This window comes from Neomonachus schauinslandi, chromosome 16 (assembly GCF_002201575.2).
Source record: "Neomonachus schauinslandi chromosome 16, ASM220157v2, whole genome shotgun sequence".
NCBI lineage: Eukaryota > Metazoa > Chordata > Mammalia > Carnivora > Phocidae > Neomonachus > Neomonachus schauinslandi.
Genome location: NC_058418.1, coordinates 41690904 through 41710070, shown reverse-complemented (window position 1 = coordinate 41710070; position 19167 = coordinate 41690904). Strand labels below are relative to the sequence as shown.

The 19167-nt window shown below is 44.0% G+C and overlaps 1 protein-coding gene across 1 annotated transcript in view; it reads right to left on the bottom strand.

Annotated features, from left to right (window-relative positions):
• The window catches only part of SLC7A6 (solute carrier family 7 member 6), a 33402-nt gene that overhangs the window by 11426 nt on the left and 2809 nt on the right, over positions 1 to 19167 (bottom strand). Inside the window, exon 3 of the mRNA XM_021705737.2 lies at positions 8938 to 9490. Coding sequence (XP_021561412.1) covers positions 8938 to 9454 — 517 coding nt within the window. The 5' untranslated portion in view covers positions 9455 to 9490. The remainder of the gene's footprint in view (positions 1 to 8937; positions 9491 to 19167) is intronic.

The following is a 19167-nucleotide window of genomic DNA, read 5'->3' as shown; positions in this document are numbered from 1 at the left end:
TCTCTCCCTCAGGCATTTGCGTGGTGCTTCCCCAAGGAGACCACAAATTAAGGATGTGTGCCAAGCAAAGAGGGGAAATGATGAACTCTGGTTGGAATCAAGAGGGTGATGACTTTCACTTAACCACTAATTCCCTAGAGCAAGGCAACTGTCAGAAAGTTCACATTCTTCTACTCAAAGGGAGGAGAGCCTAGAGCCTGTGGAAATAAACACGATGGCTAAACAGGCTCCATAGCACTTTAAGAGCTTTCACTCACTAGGACACCTGGGTGACTCAGTTGGTTAAGCATCTGCCTTCAGGGCGCCTGGGTGGCTCAGTTGGTTAAGCGACTGCCTTCGGCTCAGGTCATGATCCTGGAGTCCCTGGATCGAGTCCCGCATCGGGCTCCCTGCTCGGCAGGGAGTCTGCTTCTCCCTCTGACCCTCCTCCCTCTCATGCTCTCTGTCTCTCATTCTCTCTCTCTCAAATAAATAAATAAAATCTTTAAAAATAAAAAAAAAATAAGCATCTGCCTTCAGCTTAGGTCATGATCCCAGAGTCCTGGGATCGAGTCCAGCATTGGGCTCCCTGCTCCAGTGGGGAGCTTGCTTCTCCCTCTGCCTGAAACTCTCCCTGCTTGTGCGATCTCTCTCTCCCTCTGACAAATAAATAAATAAAAGCTTAAAAAAAAAAAAAGAGCTTTCACTCAATAGTACTTTGGCAAATGACACAAGTGCTCACTAGTAGTCAGGAGTGGGAGGCAACAGTCAAATGGGAGGGAAGGCCAAAGGAACGCATGCTGCTGCCCTGCTAATCAAAGTTTGCTGTGTGGGGCTAAGCCTACATCAGCTAGCATAAGGATTACCTAATTAATAGCCACCTGTAATGCACAGATCCCTGTGCAATATAGTAAGCATATTCTGAGGTACCTTCCAGGCCCCTTTTTGGGACTTGCTCCTACTCACCTATCACCGTTGATCACCCAAGCTGAGCCTATTCAATTGCCTTTCTCAGGAACATAGACTGGGGTACCAAGAGACTGAATCTATCTAACAGTAGCAGAGCTGGGAGATACAGCAAGTCAAAGTGACATTCAGGCCCTTGTAACAGAGGAACAAAAACCACAAGAAAACAGAGGAAGGAAGCAGGACTATGAAAAGAAGCAGAAGTGAGAGGGCGTGCAGCCTGTGAGAAAAAGCCTAACAGAGAAAGATAGAGAAATACACAGAAGACAGAGGAGATAGAGACAAGAGACAGAGATAAAGAGCCAGAGAGAAGGGACAAAAAGAGAGGGAAACAAAAAGATGGACATACACATGAAGAAAGAGATTAGCACACAATGCCCTGGCTATGCTCACTGTGCTTCTGCCCTGTAGCACCAAGATGTGGATGCAAGATCGGGGAGAGGAGCAGACATAATCCTCAGACCCACTGACAGGCACTCCGTCTCACTTCTATGCCTTCTCCCCATTCTGAATGACAGTCGGAAAGATACAAAAGAGCCTGTCACAGTGGTTGCCTCTGGGGAAGAAGACCAAAGCTCTGGAGAGAGAGAAAGACTTTTTCCATTTTATACTATTTTATACTCTGACTTATTTACCATGCACATATGCTTCTTCCTCCGTAAAAACTACTTAATCTAGAACAATGTGCAGCCAGGGAGCAAGGCCAGGAGTAGGGTGAGGTGAGAGGGGTGCCTGGGGCACAAAATTTAAGGAAACACTCACTTTCAGAACCACTTGAAGAACCTGAGCGTGAGTGCATCCATCCTTAAATGCTGGCCCCAGGAGTCTTACTTGCTTCACTGTACTCTCAGCTCTGCCAGAGAACAGAGAGCTCCCAGAAACAGTCTACCAAACAGAAGCCAAGTCCCCTGAATGTTTTCCTGATTCTAATTAAGAAACATTTCACCATCTGATCCTCACCCCTCCAAACCTCCCCGAATTCCCATCCCCATCTAGCACCATAGATTCTATCAGCGCTCAAGCACAAGGCTGGGCCTGGAGGCCAGGTGCTCAGATAAAAGTAACTACCACAATTACAATATCCAAGCCTTCCCTCCTCTTCTGATCTCATGTCCTTGCTGGAAAGCCTACACCAATGAGTGTGGGGTCCATGTGAGGGTCTTCAAGTTCTGGGGGCATGATGCTGGGAAAGGAGTACTCAAATAGCAGATCCACACCGAACCCTAAAGCAGAAACAAATCCCCAAAGTCTCTCTGTGGCAAAAACTGCTAGTTATCTTTAAATATCTGTTCCTCCATTTTTCCTTAGTAATAGAAATTTTAGCTAGAGTGTGGGCTGCCTAAATTAAAGCTGACATTTACCAGCCTCTCTTGTAGGCAGGTACGGCCAAGTAACTAAGTTCTTGCCCCAGGGAGGTAAGCAAAGTTTCATATAAATAAGACCTCAGGAAGTCTCTTTGAAGGGAAGAGCATGCCTTTCTTTGTCCTTCCTGTCAGCTACAGTACAGACTTGACAGCTAGAGCTTGAGTAGCCATCTTGGACCACCAGCTAGAAGTCACATGCTGAGGATGGCAGAGCAGTAAGGCAGAAGGGAACCTGCCTCCCTGAAAAATTATGAAGTCACCCTACCAGTCCCATACTGCCTACCTTTAATATGTGAGAGAAATAAACTTAAATATATTTGAGCCATGCTGCTTTTGGTTTTCAGGTGTTTGAAACCCAAATTAATCCTGGATAATACATGCACCCTAAAACAGAACTGTACCTCTCATATTCTCCTTCTGATGAGGAGATCACTTAGCAATGCGCAGCTATAGTCCCAGTTATGCTGATAGTCACGGCTCCCTTTTCCCACAGCAACAGGGAGGAAGGAACCCTTCCAATTCCTCCCACAAACAAGCTGGGTGTTAATAAGGGGCACTCAAGGACAGAGGAATGCAATCCTTAACAACAACAGCAACAAGGTGGGAGAAGAAAAAAGCTAGGGAGAGACCATCTACAAGTATATTAGGAGAAAAATGTTCTATAACAGTCCAGGAGAGGTAAACCCTTCCAAATGGAAATCCTGGAATCTGGAGCTCCCTCTTGGGATGTATATGAATATGTCAGGTATATGCCTTTTTAAGAATCGTCCTTGTTTTTAATTACACAAATATACACATTTAGTCTTATTACAGGGAGTAGACTCCAGGGTCTTTGAGACTATGGTAAAGACCCAGTCCCTCTGAGTCATGTCACTTTCAGAACATGAAAGCTGTCTATCGATAGCAACCAGTGACCAAAATAGGGGAGCATAACCTTCCTTCTCAGAACCCCGCCCAGGCCTGAGTCCAAGACAGCAAGAGACAACAGAAAGCTATTCAGGCATTATACAGTGTTTCTTCCCTCCAATCTCCTCTAATTTAGAAGTCTCCCTCCCCCATCTCCCCCTGCTCCTGCTCCTCTTCACTGTCAGCTTTCCCCAAACCAACCCTGGGGGTTGAGGGAAATAGAGTCTCAGCAGTGAGCAAGCCTCTGCTTTGATGCCAGTATCAGTGCTGAATGACTTTTTTTTTTTTTTTTTAAGATTTTATTTATTTATTTGACAGAGAGAGATACAGCGAGAGAGGGAACACAAGCAGGGGGAGTGGGAGAGGCAGAAGCAGGCTTCCCGCCGACCAGGGAGCCCGATGCGGGGCTCGATCCCAGGACCCTGGGATCATGACCTGAGCCGAAGGCAGACGCTTAACGACTGAGCCACCCAGGCGCCCCAGTGCTGAATGACTTCTATAATGAAAGCTTCACAACAAATATTCTTGAATGACGTGTGTGAGCCTACACAACAGGCAGGATCCCACAAAAATAAACAAACTAAGAAAAATCACCCTTCCACAATCAAATCAAGTACTCCTGGGCACCTGAGTTACCAATAATACTGCTGGTCACCCAGCAAGAGGAGGGACCTATGGGCCTCAAGAACTGCCATTTTCCCCTATAGTCCTATAAGTGAGTAAGAGCCTCTGAGCACACTGAGTCCAGTTGACAGCCTGAGGCCCCACCCACCACAGAAGATTACAAGCTCCCAGAACACATATGAATAGAATGCACCTTTAGGATAGAGTTTCTCAACTTCAGCACTATTGACATTTGGGGCAAAATAAGTCTTAGTTGTGAGAGGCTGTCCTGTACTTTATAAGATGCTCAATAGCACCCCTGGCTTCTACTCACTAGATGCCAGTAGCACCCCTTCCAAGGAGGTGTGACAACCAAAATGTCTCCAGACCTTGCAAAATGTTTCCTGGGGGACAAACTCACCTCTGGTTGAAAACCACTGTTCTAGGATAATGAGTAGCTAAGATAGCCTGAAATTCAAAAAAGTTGCTAGGATCTCTCTGCCAGTATAACCTGGGAATAGGGTGGGGGGGCTGCTGGAAAGTGAGGATGTGAAACAGCAATGCCTTCAAGGGCCAAGGAGGTAATGCAACAGAGCAAAGGCAAGAATGTCTGGGTATATGAGTGCCTGGGTGACTCAGTCAGTTAAGCGTCTGCCTTTAGCTCGGGCCATGGTCCCAAGGTCCTGGGATCAAGCCCAGGGCCGGGCTCCTTGCTCTCAGAGGGGAGTCTGCTTCTCCCTCTCCTGTTACCACCCTCCCCACCGCCACCATGCTCTCTCTCTCTCTCTGTCAAATAAATAAATAAAATATATATTTTTTTAATTTTTATTTATGCATGAGAGAGAGAGAGAGAGGCAGAGGGAGAAACAGGCTCCCAAGGAGGAGGGAGCCCAATGTGGGACTCGATCCCAGGACCCTGGGATCATGACCTGAGCCGAAGGCAGACGCTTAACCATCTGAGCCACCCCGGCGCCCTAAATAAATAAAATATTAAAAAATAAATAAAGGGGGGCGCCTGGGTGGCTCAGTCGTTAAGCGTCTGCCTTTGGCTCAGGTCCTGATCCCAGGGTCCTGGGATCGAGCCCCGCATCGGGCTCCCTGCTCGGTGGGGAGCCTGCTTCTCTCTCTCCCACTCCCCCTGCTTGTGTTCCCTCTCTTGCTGTGTCTCTCTCTGTCAAATAAATAAATAAAATCTTTAAAAAAAATAAATAAATAAATAAATAAATAAAGGGAGCAACCACTACACAAAGGCAGCTGATTGTGTCAGGAAGGAATCTGGGTCCAAGGTTGCCAGAACTTTTGATTTTTCAACAGAAAGGTCCTGGTTTTCAAATGTTGGCAAGTAATTCAAAATTGCTTACAACACTAGGCTAAACAAATATATCTGTGGGTCAAGTCTGGCCCATGGACAACTAGCTTGCAACTCTGACCTGCAGTTGTTATATGGAGAATGCTGGGCCCTTTCTTCTAGAATGGAACTTCAGTTGTATAGCTTGCATGGCTATAATTTCCATAGACAGTCTCCCAAAAAAACAACCTGGACCCCTCTTATCTTAATTTCAAGACTAACTCAATTCTCCTATCCTACCTAAATTTCGCCGTGGATTCAGTGCAGATTTTTGTATTATGACCTAATTGGTATCTTCCAATTTTGTCTCTTAAGACCACTGCCACCCCTGCCCAAAGAGACTCCCTTCAGCACATCCCAGCTTTGTTAGATGATGCATCAGCCCAATTCTACACCCTAAATTCCAAGAAGAGAAGTAAGCTGAACCCCAAAGTCTTGTCAGTTAGGACAGGACATGGTTTTATGACTTAAGCCCATTTCTGACAAGTTCCTACCTGCAGGTATGCATTATGGAAAAGCCTGGGCTTCTGGGATAGGGGCTTGAAGGAATTCTGATGGTGAGTAATCTGGGTAAAAGTACACTTGAATGAAAAAAGCTACAGATACCATGATTGCACGTCTAAGAGGTGAGGTCTCTCCTCCAATCAAAAGAGCAGTTCTGGCAAAGAAAAGAAAAAAGAGCAGTTCCTGGTATGGGGATGGGCTTCGTTAAGGACAAAAGAACAAAAACAATGGAGAAAATCATAAAGGAAAAAAGATTTACCAAATAAAAATCTTCTATACATGAAAAATTATATATAGAATGGTGTCCTTTGACTTGGTTATCCTTGGAATTCACCCTAAGGCCATCACAAGGCCAACACACAGGCACTCTCAAGTGCTTAGATAAGAGCACAAACTCACAAAACCTTCTAGAAGGAAACTGGGTAACACACGAAGAATCTTAAAACTGTTTATTTCTTTAGACACAGGTATTTCTCCTGTATAGCTAATTCTACCCTAAAAAAAAAAAAGATGCAGAAACTCTTTTTTTTTTTTTTTTAAGATTTTATTTATTTATTTGAGAGAGAGAGAATGAGAGACAGAGAGCATGAGAGGGAGGAGGGTCAGAGGGAGAAGCAGACTCCCTGCCGAGCAGGGAGCCCGATGCGGGACTCGATCCCAGGACTCCAGGATCATGACCTGAGCCGAAGGCAGTCGCTTAACCAACTGAGCCACCCAGGCGCCCCAAGATGCAGAAACTCTTAATCTTTATATACAAAGACTCCCACAGCAATATTATTTATAATAATAATACAGAGCACTTACTCCATGACAGAAAGAGAAGTACTGTACCTGTATTGATTCATTTATTCCTCATGATATTTCCATTTTACAAATGAGAAGACCAAGGCAACAGTTAACTAACTCCTCCAAGGTTAACAGCTGGGAAAAACAGCTGGTAAAACTAGATTCAGTCCTGGTCTGGCATGGGAGCCTATGATCTTAACCACTATACTACACTGCCAGGAAACTATTTATGTGTCCCTAAACCATGTTTTCTAAGAATATCTGATGAAAGGGATTAAATATTAAAATTTTAAAAGTATTATACAAACCACAGATAGTATGATCTCAAGAGCAAAAAAAAAAAATGAGATAAGCACAGAAAAAAAAATACTAGGAGGTATTTCACACAAACAGTAGCAATAGTTCTCTGGGAGTTAAAATTATGGGGTGGGGATGCCTGGGTGGCTCAGTTGGTTAAGCATCTGCCTTCAGCTCAGGTCATAATCCCAGGGTCTTGGGATCGAGTCCCACATGGGGCTCCTTGCTCAGTGGGGAGCCTGCTTCTCCCTCTGCCGGCGGCTCCCACTGCTTGTGCTCTCTCTCTCTCTCTCTGACAAATAAATAAATAAAAATCTTTTAAAAATAAAATAAATTAAAAAAATAAAATTATGGGTGATTTTTCTTTTCTTTTTTCTATTTTTTTTGCATTTTCAAAGTGCCTATAATGTCTATGTATTCCCTTTAAATAATAGTAATTATAATAAAAAGACGCTACTTTAAAAACTGTTTCTTTTGAAGAACATTCCATAAAAAGGGGAAAAACATGATATACTAAATTTAAAAAGCAGAATATAAAGTTATATGCAAAGTACGATGCCAATTCTATAAAAGAAAGAAATGAAGACATGATTTAATTATTAAAGGTGTTCATCTTATGGTGGTAGATTATGGGTGATTGAGGATAAGTTCATCTTCTCCCTAATGAACACATTTTATAATCAGAAAATTCTTCTTTTTTTTAGAGAACTCAGTCAGGCCCGAGTTCCCCTGGCCAGACCCTAACACACATACAGCTGAGTACCCACCTTACCTCCTCCTTGGGCTACATGTGGAGGGGTTCCCTTTAACATTTGTCTTTAACAAATTCCTTAAAGTCAGGAAGCACAGTGTACCGTACAATCCTTTTTTGCTAACTCCAAGTGACTCTCAGTCTATTTTTAACACTGTGGATAAACTACATATACTGCCAAAGCTTTTGCAAGCAGAGATACGGAAAGAACAGAGTATAATTAAGTGCCCCTGGCAGCACAGTGCTAAGGAACACAGGGAATTCTGGGCCACTTCTCAGCTAAAACACTAGCTCTACAAGATTGGGTAAATTCACAGCAATCTTCTCTCCTTTTCAGTGATTTCACAGAATCCCTCCTTACCACCTCATGAGAGAAAAAGGAAAATAAAGAGGGATCAACTGGGATCTCTCGGGTTCTGTCATCAGAAACCCAAATATGGGGCGCCTAGGTAACTCAGTCAGTTAAGCGTCTGCCTTCGGCTCAGGTCATGATCCCGGGGTCCTGGGATCGAGTCCCACATCGGGCTCCCTGCTCAGCGGGGAGTCTGCTTCTCCCTCTACCCTTTCCCCTGTTCGTGATCTCCCTCCTTCTCTCTCTCACGTGTGCACTCTCTCTTCCACATAAATAAATAAAATCTTAAAAAAAAAAAAGAGAGAGAGAAAGAAATTTGAAACACCAATGAGAAAAAGCCATTTTGGTGTGGTGCCTGCTGCTCAGAATGGGCTGCAAAGAATGGCAGTGGCAGGAAACACTGGTCCTGTGGGCTGAGGGATAACACCTTGGGACCCCAACAATCTAGAGAAGCCTCTTTCCTCAGCCTCTAAACTGGTTTAAAATAAAAAGCTGGGAAGCAAAAAATAAAGTCCTCAGCACTGATGTTTTTTCTGGGTTCAGTTACAACTAGTGATGTTGACTCCAATCAAAACAACTGGTAAGACAAATGTAAGACATGCACCAACCTGTCACATAGACTGGGGAACAGAACTCTGGAACAGTCAAGAGTAGAAGGAATGTGAGGCACCAAAAGCCACAAAGAGACTCAAACTTCTCTCATCCCTAACCTTTACCCTTACTTATCTGTCAGGGTTAAATGACTTTGGTGAAATTACTTCAAAAGGTAAGATGCGGGGCGCCTGGGTGGCTCAGTCAGTTAAGCATCTGCCTTCGGCTCAGGTCATGATCCCAGGATCCTGGGATTGAGTCCCGCATCAGGCCCCCTGCTCAGCAGGGAATCTGCCTCTCCCTCTCCCCCACCCATCCTGCTCCTGCTCTCTCTCTCTCTTAAATAAATAAAATATTTTTTAAAAAAAAAGGTAAGATGCCTCTCTTCCCCCCCAAAAGCAAAATATGGTGTTCAAGTATCAGTTACCATTAGCATTATTAAAGGAACCCACACCCTCAAACATACTCCGCCACTAAACCCCAGACTTACATATGCAAGCAGCAGCGAGGAGACGGCAGGCCAGGTATGGGGGATCACAGGTAGGGAACGAGGGCTGGATGATGTAGTTGGCGAAGGTGATGGCAATGATGGCCTGACTGGTGGGCTCAACAATTAGCAAGGAGGCCCACAGGCGGATAAAGGCAATGAAGCCCCCAAAGGCCTCTAGAATATAAGCATAGCTGGCCCCAGACTTGGTGATGGTGGTCCCCAGCTCCGCATAGCAAAGGGCACCAACAACGGAGAAAAGCCCACCAATGGCCCATACGACCAGCGACAACCCATAGGAGGCAGTGTATACCAGCACGCCCTTGGGTGAGACAAAGATTCCTGACCCGATCATGTTGCCCACCACCAGGCTGACCCCATTCAACAACGAGATCTCCTTCTTTAGCTGCATAGTTTCTGCAGTCTGCTGAGGTTGCATGTTGACATCTTCCTTGGGCTGGCTGGCCTCGGGAATGAGATGGTAGGTTGGTGTGGGGCTTTCCAGCTCCCTGGCTTCCATGACAAATGTTTCCTTCACACTTGTGTTTACTGTGGCCTGGCAAAGAATATCAAAGAATATAAGTATGTCAGTCTAGGGCAGAAGCTGGTGAGTCTCTGGTTTAGACCTGCAAAGCTAACCTCTTATGTAGGAACAGCATGCCTTACACACAGACCTAAATATAATGAGGTTATATCCGTTTCCACCACAGGACACAGAGAAATAAATGGAGATAGGCAGACACCTAGGGCTCCCAAGAAAGGTAACTGTGAGAGCTCAGCTGATGGCAACTTCCAACAAGAGGTACCTGGCTTGACACCAAGAATAGGTTGGCATTAGATTTATCCATAGCATGGATTCTCCCTGAGGTGCAGGTTTTGGCCTGGTCTTACCATTTTAAAACCTACAAACCTGTCCTGCAAAGACCAGACTCCCACTGCCAGGTTAGTCAGCCTGATAGGCTTCTCATTGCCCACACCCACTCACCTCCACCCAAACATAAACAGGAACTTCTGCAGTATCCAGCAACATGTGGACAAGTCTGTAGCTACTCTCAGGCCAGCAAAGAACATGAGCAGGTGGAGAGAAAGGCTAGGAAGATGCTAAGACCAGGGCCATTGCAAAGACTAGAACAAGGAAAGGACCTTCATGAAAATACACACCTGTGTGTTGCTGTGTCTACAACATCCATCTTACTTCCTACATTGCTGTTTGCCCATTCAATACATCTTTTTCCAAAGTGCCCAGAAAAGAGAGAGAATATAATTAAGACCTGATGGAGAAAGAACATCCAGAGGGCACCCTAACATGGGACTTGACTGCTATCAGTTTTCCTCCTCAGCATGCTCTCACTACCGTCTGGGGTTGCAAAGAGATTCTCCCAGAACAGGACCCAGGAATTTTGACACCCAATCAGAGCTACATGGCTTCTCTCATCCACAGACCTGGCATTAGAAGGCATCCCATAGGGAGATGGCACACACTACTACTTTTGGTTTAGAGTTGAGCCAGTCCAGAAACCTCAAACCTCAACCTTGTTAGATTCCACAACAACCTATATATGAAAAACCCAGAATCTGTCAGAGGAAGACAAGCACCTTCCTGAACCTGCACTCAGCATGACCTTCTCCTTCTCTCAATTCCTGTGCCCCAATAATCAGGAATTCAGATCACTTACTTACTCCCACCTCATCTTTTGGATAAAGGAATCCTATAAGCCATATGATTCCCACCCAGGAATCAGTCTTTTAAGGTCACAGAGATAACTTCAGGGATAAGAATGAGATCAGCACATCATCTTCCCAGAAGCCTCTCATCTACTCAACAAAGATGGAAGTGCCAGAACCTTACCTCACAGAGCTCAGAGAGAGGGAACCATAGCCACTCAAGAGTAAGCAGTTCTCAGGGAAAACTTCAGTCTCCACAGCTCCATCCAAAACTCCTGCCTTACCTGTCCTGGTCCCCTGCCAGGGTCTGGACTGGAGATCAAGAGAAAAACCTCCTCTGGGGCACTACCAAGCCTTCCTTTACTCCCAGCCTACCTCTGCTTAGATGAGACCTGGCTTTAAGGCGCACCACTCTTTCTTTCACTCTTGGCACCAAGCCCCACAGGTTTCCCTAGGCAGGCACAGGCACGTGGGTACATACTTATTTTCATGTGTTTGTCAGGTGAGCCAAAGCAACCATGAAAACAAACCTGGAAATAGCAGAGGAGCCTATATCTTCACATGAGTCAGGTGCAGAGAGACCTATATTGCCTTTTTCCACCCAACACAGAAGCAAGCAGAGAAACCTGGTCCCAGTGACCACTTCAGCCTCCCCTCTATTTTATCAGACCCTAGCTAGATGGGGAGAGGAGGCTGGGGCTCCCACATATTCTTTTTGGACCTCTGACACCAGATGTATGGGGTTTTTTTTTTAAGGGCTTTTTTTTTTTTTTTTTTTTTAAGATTTTACTTATTTATTTGACAGAGAGAGAGACAGCCAGAGAGGGAATACAAGCAGGGGGAGTGGGAGAGGGAGAAGCAGGCTTCCCGTTGAGCAGGGAGCCCGATGTGGGGCTTGATCCCAGGACTCTGGGATCATGACCTGAGCCGAAGGCAGACGCTTAATGACTGAGCCACCCAGGCGCCCCAGATGTATGGGTTTTCTACACATCAAGCAATTCTGCAACACAGACAATTTAACTCAATTCTGATGATGAGGGAGCAGAAGGCAAGCTAAGGACAAAGCACAAGCTGACACCCCACAACCCCTGCCCCCAAGGTGGGATATATGTGACATTCCTCAGCACTCTTGGCTGCCCTAAAGCTAAGGGAAGAAAAAACAAATGGTTAATTTATAGAGATTATAGTCCTACAGGACAGGAGTCTCCCTTAGTTTACAAATGTCTTAGTGATTTACAAGAAAAAAAGCACTTATCAATAACCTAACTTCCAGAAGGAAATGTAGATAAAATTAAATGTCCTTATAACCTGCAGCCCATTGACAAATACTTGAGGCAGGCAGAGTATAATGTCCAGGAAGCTCCCAACTGTCTTCATGTTAATGCTTTACTAGAGAAGGGCTCAGTCCCACAAAACTGCCCCCTCTTCAGATGCCAGATACAAGTCCAGGTTGTTACCAGTGCTTCCAACTGACCGGCTATAAATTGGAGGGTCCCACTATCCCTCCTTGGGTTTAATTAATTTGCCAGAGTGGCTCACAGAACTCAAGAAAACAGTTTACTTACTAGATTACCAGTTTATTATAAAAGGATATAACTCAGGAACTGCCAGATGGAAAAGATGCATAGGGCAAGGCATATGGGAAGGGGTGTGGAGTTCCATGCTCTCTCTGAGCAAGCCACTCACCCAGCACCTCCACCTGTTCACCAACCTGAAAGCTCTCCAAACTCTGTCCTTTTGGGGGTTTTATGGAGGCTTCATTACACAGGTGCGACTGATTAAAATCATTGGCCATTAGTGCTTGATTCAATCTCCAGCCCCTCTCCCCTCCCCACAGGTCAGACTGGACTTAAAGTTCCAACAGCCTAATCACACAGTTGGTTCCTCTAGCAACTAGCCCCCATCCTTAGAAGATCTGGATGCTTTCCAAAAATCACCTCATTAACATAAACTCAAGTGGGTTGAAGGGACTGTTATATAAATAACAAAAGACACCATTTCACTTTCATTGCCCTGGAGCTATTTCAGGAATTGAGAACAAAAGCAAATATTATAACAGAACATGCCCCTATGGCTCTTATATAGGAAATTATAGGAGCTGTGTCTAGAAACAGTGGATGAAGACCAAATATATATTTAATCACAATATCACAGGGAAAGAAAGAGGGAAATTCATTTCACTGGAAAATAAAATTAGTATAAAATGGAATTGCCTTAACTTCTAACTTCCATTTAGGATATAGAAAGCCGGGAAAAGCATCACTCCAACTCCAATAACAAGAAAAAGCCAAACAATCTACAAAACCATAACTTTTCTTGAAGCCATCAGAGAGCTGAGGTTACAGGGCAACCTACCAGACTGAAATTTTAGGAAAAACAGGCACCTCCATGAAGAGATGCAAGCTCTGGTTCACCTGTGGCAGAGGGAGAACGATGGGACCAACACGCAGGCAAGTAAGAAGAACTCAGGTACAATTTTTAATGAATTTTACTAAAGGTCTTGTGTGGTTTAGCAAGAGCATAGACACCCAGGGGTTTTTCTCCATACACTTCAGTAGACTGGATGTTCATTAAAAAATACTAGGCAGGAGGCCAGAGACAGCTTCTCAGTAGTGCTAGTCTGGAGAAGGAAAGCAACCGCTACTCTGGGGAAAATGCAAAGGTCCACCCAGTCCTTTTTCTAAAGAATAAAAATCTTACACCCCTGGGGAAAGGGTGGTAAACTCTGTCCCTCCCAAGGCAGCTGGGGCAGAGTAAAAGAAAAATAAAACACCCCTTTATGCCTGGGGGAAAGGCAGGAAATTCTGATCTGGACCATTAGAAGTATCCTACCTCTGGGGCAAGGGCAGGATCACCAGAAAGATCTACACCCCTCTTTCCCCCAGACCCAGAAAAACAGGGCCTGCCTAACACTGAGGCTGAACCAAGACAACAGTGAATCCCTGCTCCCCACCAGCAGGTAAGCAAGCACCCAGCAACAAAAGAAAGACCTAAAGCCGAGAGTAAAGCATAAACATTGAGGAAAAGCCCTCCCACCAGCAAACCCATCCTAAACCTGAGGAATTTGAAGCCCCGTGTGCACCTAAGGTAACCACAACAACAAAACCCAAACCCAACTCACCTCCTAACTGATTGGAACTCCCACACTAATACCCTAATAAAAGAAGACATGGACCTAGAGTAAATACTTGCCTCAGTTTCTACTGTTTTAAGTCCTACATCTAGCAATCAGTAACAAATTACAAGCAACACAACAAAAAGCAAGAGAAACAACCCACTATCAAGAAGCAAAGTAATCAGGGGAACCTGGGTGGGTTGTTAAGCATCCAACTCATGATTTTGGCTCAGGTCATTATCTCAGGGTTGTCAGATCAAGCCCCGTGTCAGGCTCTGCACTCAGCAAGGAGTCTGCTTGGGATTCTCTCTCTCCCCCCCCAAACAAACAAACAAACAAATAAATAAATAAAATCTTTAAAAAAAAAAAAAGGAAAGAAGCAAAGTAATCAACAGGAAAAGACTTAGAGATGACCGGGATATTGGAACTACCAGACAAGAAATTTAAAATAACTATGATTAATACATTAAACACTCTAATGGAAAAGTTAGACAGCATGCAGAAACAGATGTGAAATTTCAGCAGAGAGATGAAAACCATTAAGAGTCAAAGTGGGAAAAAGTGAAAAAAAAAAAATAGAATGGAACCCCCAAGAGCTGTAGGATAATATCAAATGGTCTGAGGTAAATATAAAAAAATACTTTTTGGAAAAAAAACATTTGGGGTGGCTATTTTTATTTGCTTTAGAATATAATTGACTGCCTCAAGTAAAAATAGTAGCAATGAATTGTGGATTTATAGCATATATAAAAGTAAAGTGTATGAGGGGAGCCTGGGTGGCTCACTCAGTTGAGTGTCTGCCTTCTGCCTTGGGCTGGGGTCATCCCAGGGTCCTGGGATCAGCTTGCATTGGGCTCCCTGCTCAGTGGGGAGGCTGCTTCTCCCTCTCCTTTTGCCCCTTCCCCTGCTCATACTCCCTCTCTCTCTCTAATAAATAAAATCTTTTTATTTTTTTTATTTTTATTTTTTAAAAGATTTTATTTATTTATTTGACAGGGAGACAGCGAGAGCAGGAACACAAGCAGGGGGAGTGGGAGAGGGAGAAGCAGGCCTCCTGCCGAGCAGGGAGCCCAATGTGGGGCTCAATCCCAGGACCCTGGGATCATGACCCGAGCCGAAGTCAGTCGCCTAATGACTGAGCCACCCAGGTGCCCCAAAATCTTTTTTAAAAAAAGGAAAATGTATGACAACAAAAGCACAGAGACAGAAGGAAGAATTGGGAGTTATACAGTTGTAAATTTCTTATATGTGAAATAATGTAATTTACTTAAAAAAAAACACTAAACTAAGAAGATTAAAAGAAGGGGTATAAATAATGAACCAATGGTGGAAATAAAAAAATACTCAAACCAAAAGTAGGCAGCAACATGGATGGACTTAGAAGGTATTACACTAAGAGAAATAAGTTTGGCAGAGAAAAACAAGTATCATTATGAGTTCACTTATCTAAAAAACAAAACAAACGAACAACAAAAAAGGACTCATAAATACATAAAACAAACTGGTGGTGCCAGAGGGGAGGGGGGTGAAGGGATGAGCAAAAGAGGTGAAGGGGTATTAAGATGTACAAACTTCCAGTCATAAAATAAATAAGTTACAGAGATAAAAAGTACAGCATAGGGGCGCCTGAGTGGCGCATTCAGTTAAGCCTCCAACTCTTGATTTCTGCTCAGGTCATGATCTCAGGGTCATGGGATCAACCGAGTAGGGCTCCATGCTCAGTGGGAGTCGGCTTGTTCCTCTCCCTCTGCTCCTCTGCTGCTCATGCTCTCCTCTCTCTCAAATAAATAAATAAAATCTTTTTTAAAGAAGTACAGCATAGGGGCACCTGGGTGGCTCAGTTGGTTGGGCGACTGCCTTCGACTCAGGTCATGATCCTGGCGTCCCGGGATCGAGTCCCGCATCGGGCTCGGCAGGGAGTCTGCTTCTCCCTCTGACCCTCCTCCCTCTCATGCTCTCTCTCTCTCATTCTCTCTCTCAAATAAATAAATAAAATCTTTAAAAAAAAAATAAAAAATAAAATAAAATAAAAAGAGATAGACACTGACAGAACAAATTAGATAAAAACACAAAACCCAACATGTAGTCTATGAGAAACACGCTTTAAATATAAAGACATTGGGGCACCTGGGTGGCTCAGTTGGTTAAGCACCTGCCTTCGGCCCAGGTCATGATCTCACGGTCCTGGGATCCAGCTTAGCAAGGAGTCTGCTTCTCCCCCTTACTCTCCCTCTGTGCTCTCTCTCTCTCAGTGAATAAAATCTTAAAAAAATAATAAATATAAAAACATAAAGGGGTGCCTGGGTGGCTCAGTTGGTTAACTTTTTATCTCAGCTTAGATCTTGATCTCAGGGTAGTTAGTTCAAGCCCCTCGTTGGGCTCCATGCTGAGTGTGGAGCCTACTTAAAAATTAACAAATAAATAAATACAAATAAGTTCTAGGTAAAAAGATAGGAAAAAATAAATCATGCAAACACTCATCGAAAGTTGGAGTAGCTATATTCACATCAGACAAAATAAACTTCAGAATAAGAAATACTGCTAGGGATAAAGAGGGACATTACATAACGATAAAGAGGTTAATTCACCAAGAAGACAATTCTAAGTGTGTGTTTCCTCCAACAACATAGCTTCAAAATACATAAAGCAATATCATAGATATGAAAAGAGAAATACACGAATCCACGATTACATTGTGACTTCAAAGCACCTCTCTCAGTCATCAACAGAATACACAGACAAATAATCAGCAAGATCTAGGGGCACCTGGCTGGCTCAGTCGGTAGAACATGAGACTCTTAATCTCAGAGTCATGAGTTCAAGCCCCACGGAGGGGGTGTGGGGGGGGGGAAAGAAAATCAGCAAGATCTAGAAGGCCTGAAAATGGAATGTCCCAACATAGCTCTTGTCTAAGGAATTATGTGAATTCTGAGTGGGAAAGAAAAAAAATAGCATCTGCAATAGGGTTTACCTCCACATAGGAGAGCGGAACAGGCTAGAGGTGGGAGACAACCTTCTAAGCAGAAAAAACACTGCTTAGGCTCCTCAGGTTTCACAACAGAGTATCAACCCTACTATATCTCAGTTGGTATCAGAACACTGTTAGGAACCCTCCCTCAAGCTGCTGCCTGAGGCCTTTAAGACCAATTCCACCCTTCTTAGCAGGGCCTTATCACTATATCCCGCACCCCACCCCACCCCGACCCCAAAGTCCCACCCAAGGTCCTGTCCCACTGAATTACTTACAGTTTCTAGAACCTGGAGTAGTCCAGCGTTTCCAGAGTCCATCAGACAAACATATTTTTGCTCATACTGAGCCCTCTGCTTCTAACACCCTTCTTCTACCACCGTTTCCCCAACAGCCTAGCTGCCATCTTTCTCCATATATCTCTTTGTGCCCATAAGATTTGTAATACATACTTCTGCCTTAGCAACCACCTCATTCTGTTGCATTTACTTAGCTTCAGTCTCCCAACTAGTTTGTGAGTTCCTCATCTATTTTAACAGCACGCAGGACAAGGCCTAGCATAGGTTCAGTACTCAGTCCCTGATCACTGAATAAAATATACCAAAGACAGAAAATAGCTAAGAGAAAATACACAACAAACCCTACTGAAAGTCGTAAGACCTTAAGTGGTTCCTAATATTTTGTCAAAGTACTTGCTCTTTAAGTAACAAATGATGAAGAAAAAAATGATAAAAAGCAACTCTGACTACAATAATGGTTTTGAATTCATTTGCATTTAATCAGTCCATAGTATCTACATACATTCTCAAAAGGGCAGTCCATACCTGTGTGAGATGCATTGTTTATCTATCCCCACAGAATAGATTTGCAGACCTTCTTCAACAATGGGATGAAAATCAAGGAGCTCATAACTGAGCCGCTATCTCCAGTTCAGTAGCCTGGTATTTAGGGGAAAGAGTGTGCAACGAAATCTTACCAGATCACCCTCTCTGAACTGGCTATCCTTCTGCCTTTAATTTTTATCCAATTGATAAGAGAAATCGGCATGTGAAGATCACACACAGTATCAGATTCTCAGTCTCTTTCTCATACAGTTTCTAAAATCACTATTGAAGAGGCGCCTGGGCGGCTCAGTCGTTAAGCGTCTGCCTTTGGCTCAGGTCATGATCCCAGATTCCTGTGATCGAGCCCCCCACTGGGCTCTCTGCTCAGCGGGAAGCCTGCTTCTCCCTCTCCCACTCCCCCTGCTTGTGTTCCCTCTCTCGCTGTCTCTCTCTCTCTCTGTCAAATAAATAAATTAAAAATCTTAAAAAAAAAAAATTTACTTTAAAATGTAAAAAAATAAAAAAATCACTACCGAAGACAATTTCCAAATTCAGCATACCCTCTAAGTTTCTGTTGTGAAAAACTAACATTAAACCCTGCCTGTAAGGACACAATGCAGCTTTCTAGCAGGTTTTCATCCTATTTTACAGGCTCCTGCACCAGATAATAAAGGAATTCATCAGACCACTAACATTGCCTCATGAAAATTTTTTTTTTTGAGTGTAAAGTTGATCAGAGTATTTCTTTATTATCTTTTTTTTTTATTCTTATGTTAATCCCCATACATTACATCATTAGTTTTAGATGAAGTGTTCCATGATTCATTGTTTGTGCATAACACCCAGTGCTCCATGCAGAATGTGCCCTCCTCAATACCCACCACCAGGCTAACCCATCCTCCCACCCCCCTCCCCTCTAGAACCCTGTTTGTTTTTCAGAGTCCATCATCTCTCATGGTTCGTCTACCCCTCCAATTTCCCCCGCTTCATTCTTCCCCTCCCGCTACCTTCTTCTTCTTCTTCTTTTTTTGCCTCATGAAAATTTAACCATGAAACTATCATATGCAATTTTCAGGGGAAAAAAAAGGAAGAATCTTTCAAAGTTCAATTACAAAGAATACTTTACAACCTGGATTTAAAAACTCTTTTATAGGGGCACCGGGTGGCACACTTGGTTAAACATATGACTCCTGGTGTCTGCTCAGGTCATGATCCCAGGGTCGTGAGATGGAGCCTCATGTTGGGCTCTGTGCTTAGCGCAGAGTGTGCTTCAGACTCTGTCTCCCTCTGGCCCTCCTCCCATGCCCATGCTCTCTCTCTCTGTCTCTCAAAATAAATAAATCTTTATTTTTTTTTTTAAGATTTCATTTATTTATGTGTCAGAGAGAGAGAGAGAGTGCACGAGCACAAGCAGGGGGAGCTGCAGGCAGAAGAAGAAGCAGGCTCCCCGCTGAGCAGGGAGCCCAATGTGGGGCTCAACCCAGGACCCTGGGATCATGACCCAAGCAGAAGGCAGACACCCAACCAACTGAGCCACACAGGCATCCCAAATAAATAATCTTTTAAAAAAATAAAATGGCAACTGGGTGGCTCAGACATTAAGCATCTGCCTTTGGCTCAGGTCATGATCTCAGGGTCCTGGGATTGAGCCCCGCATCGGG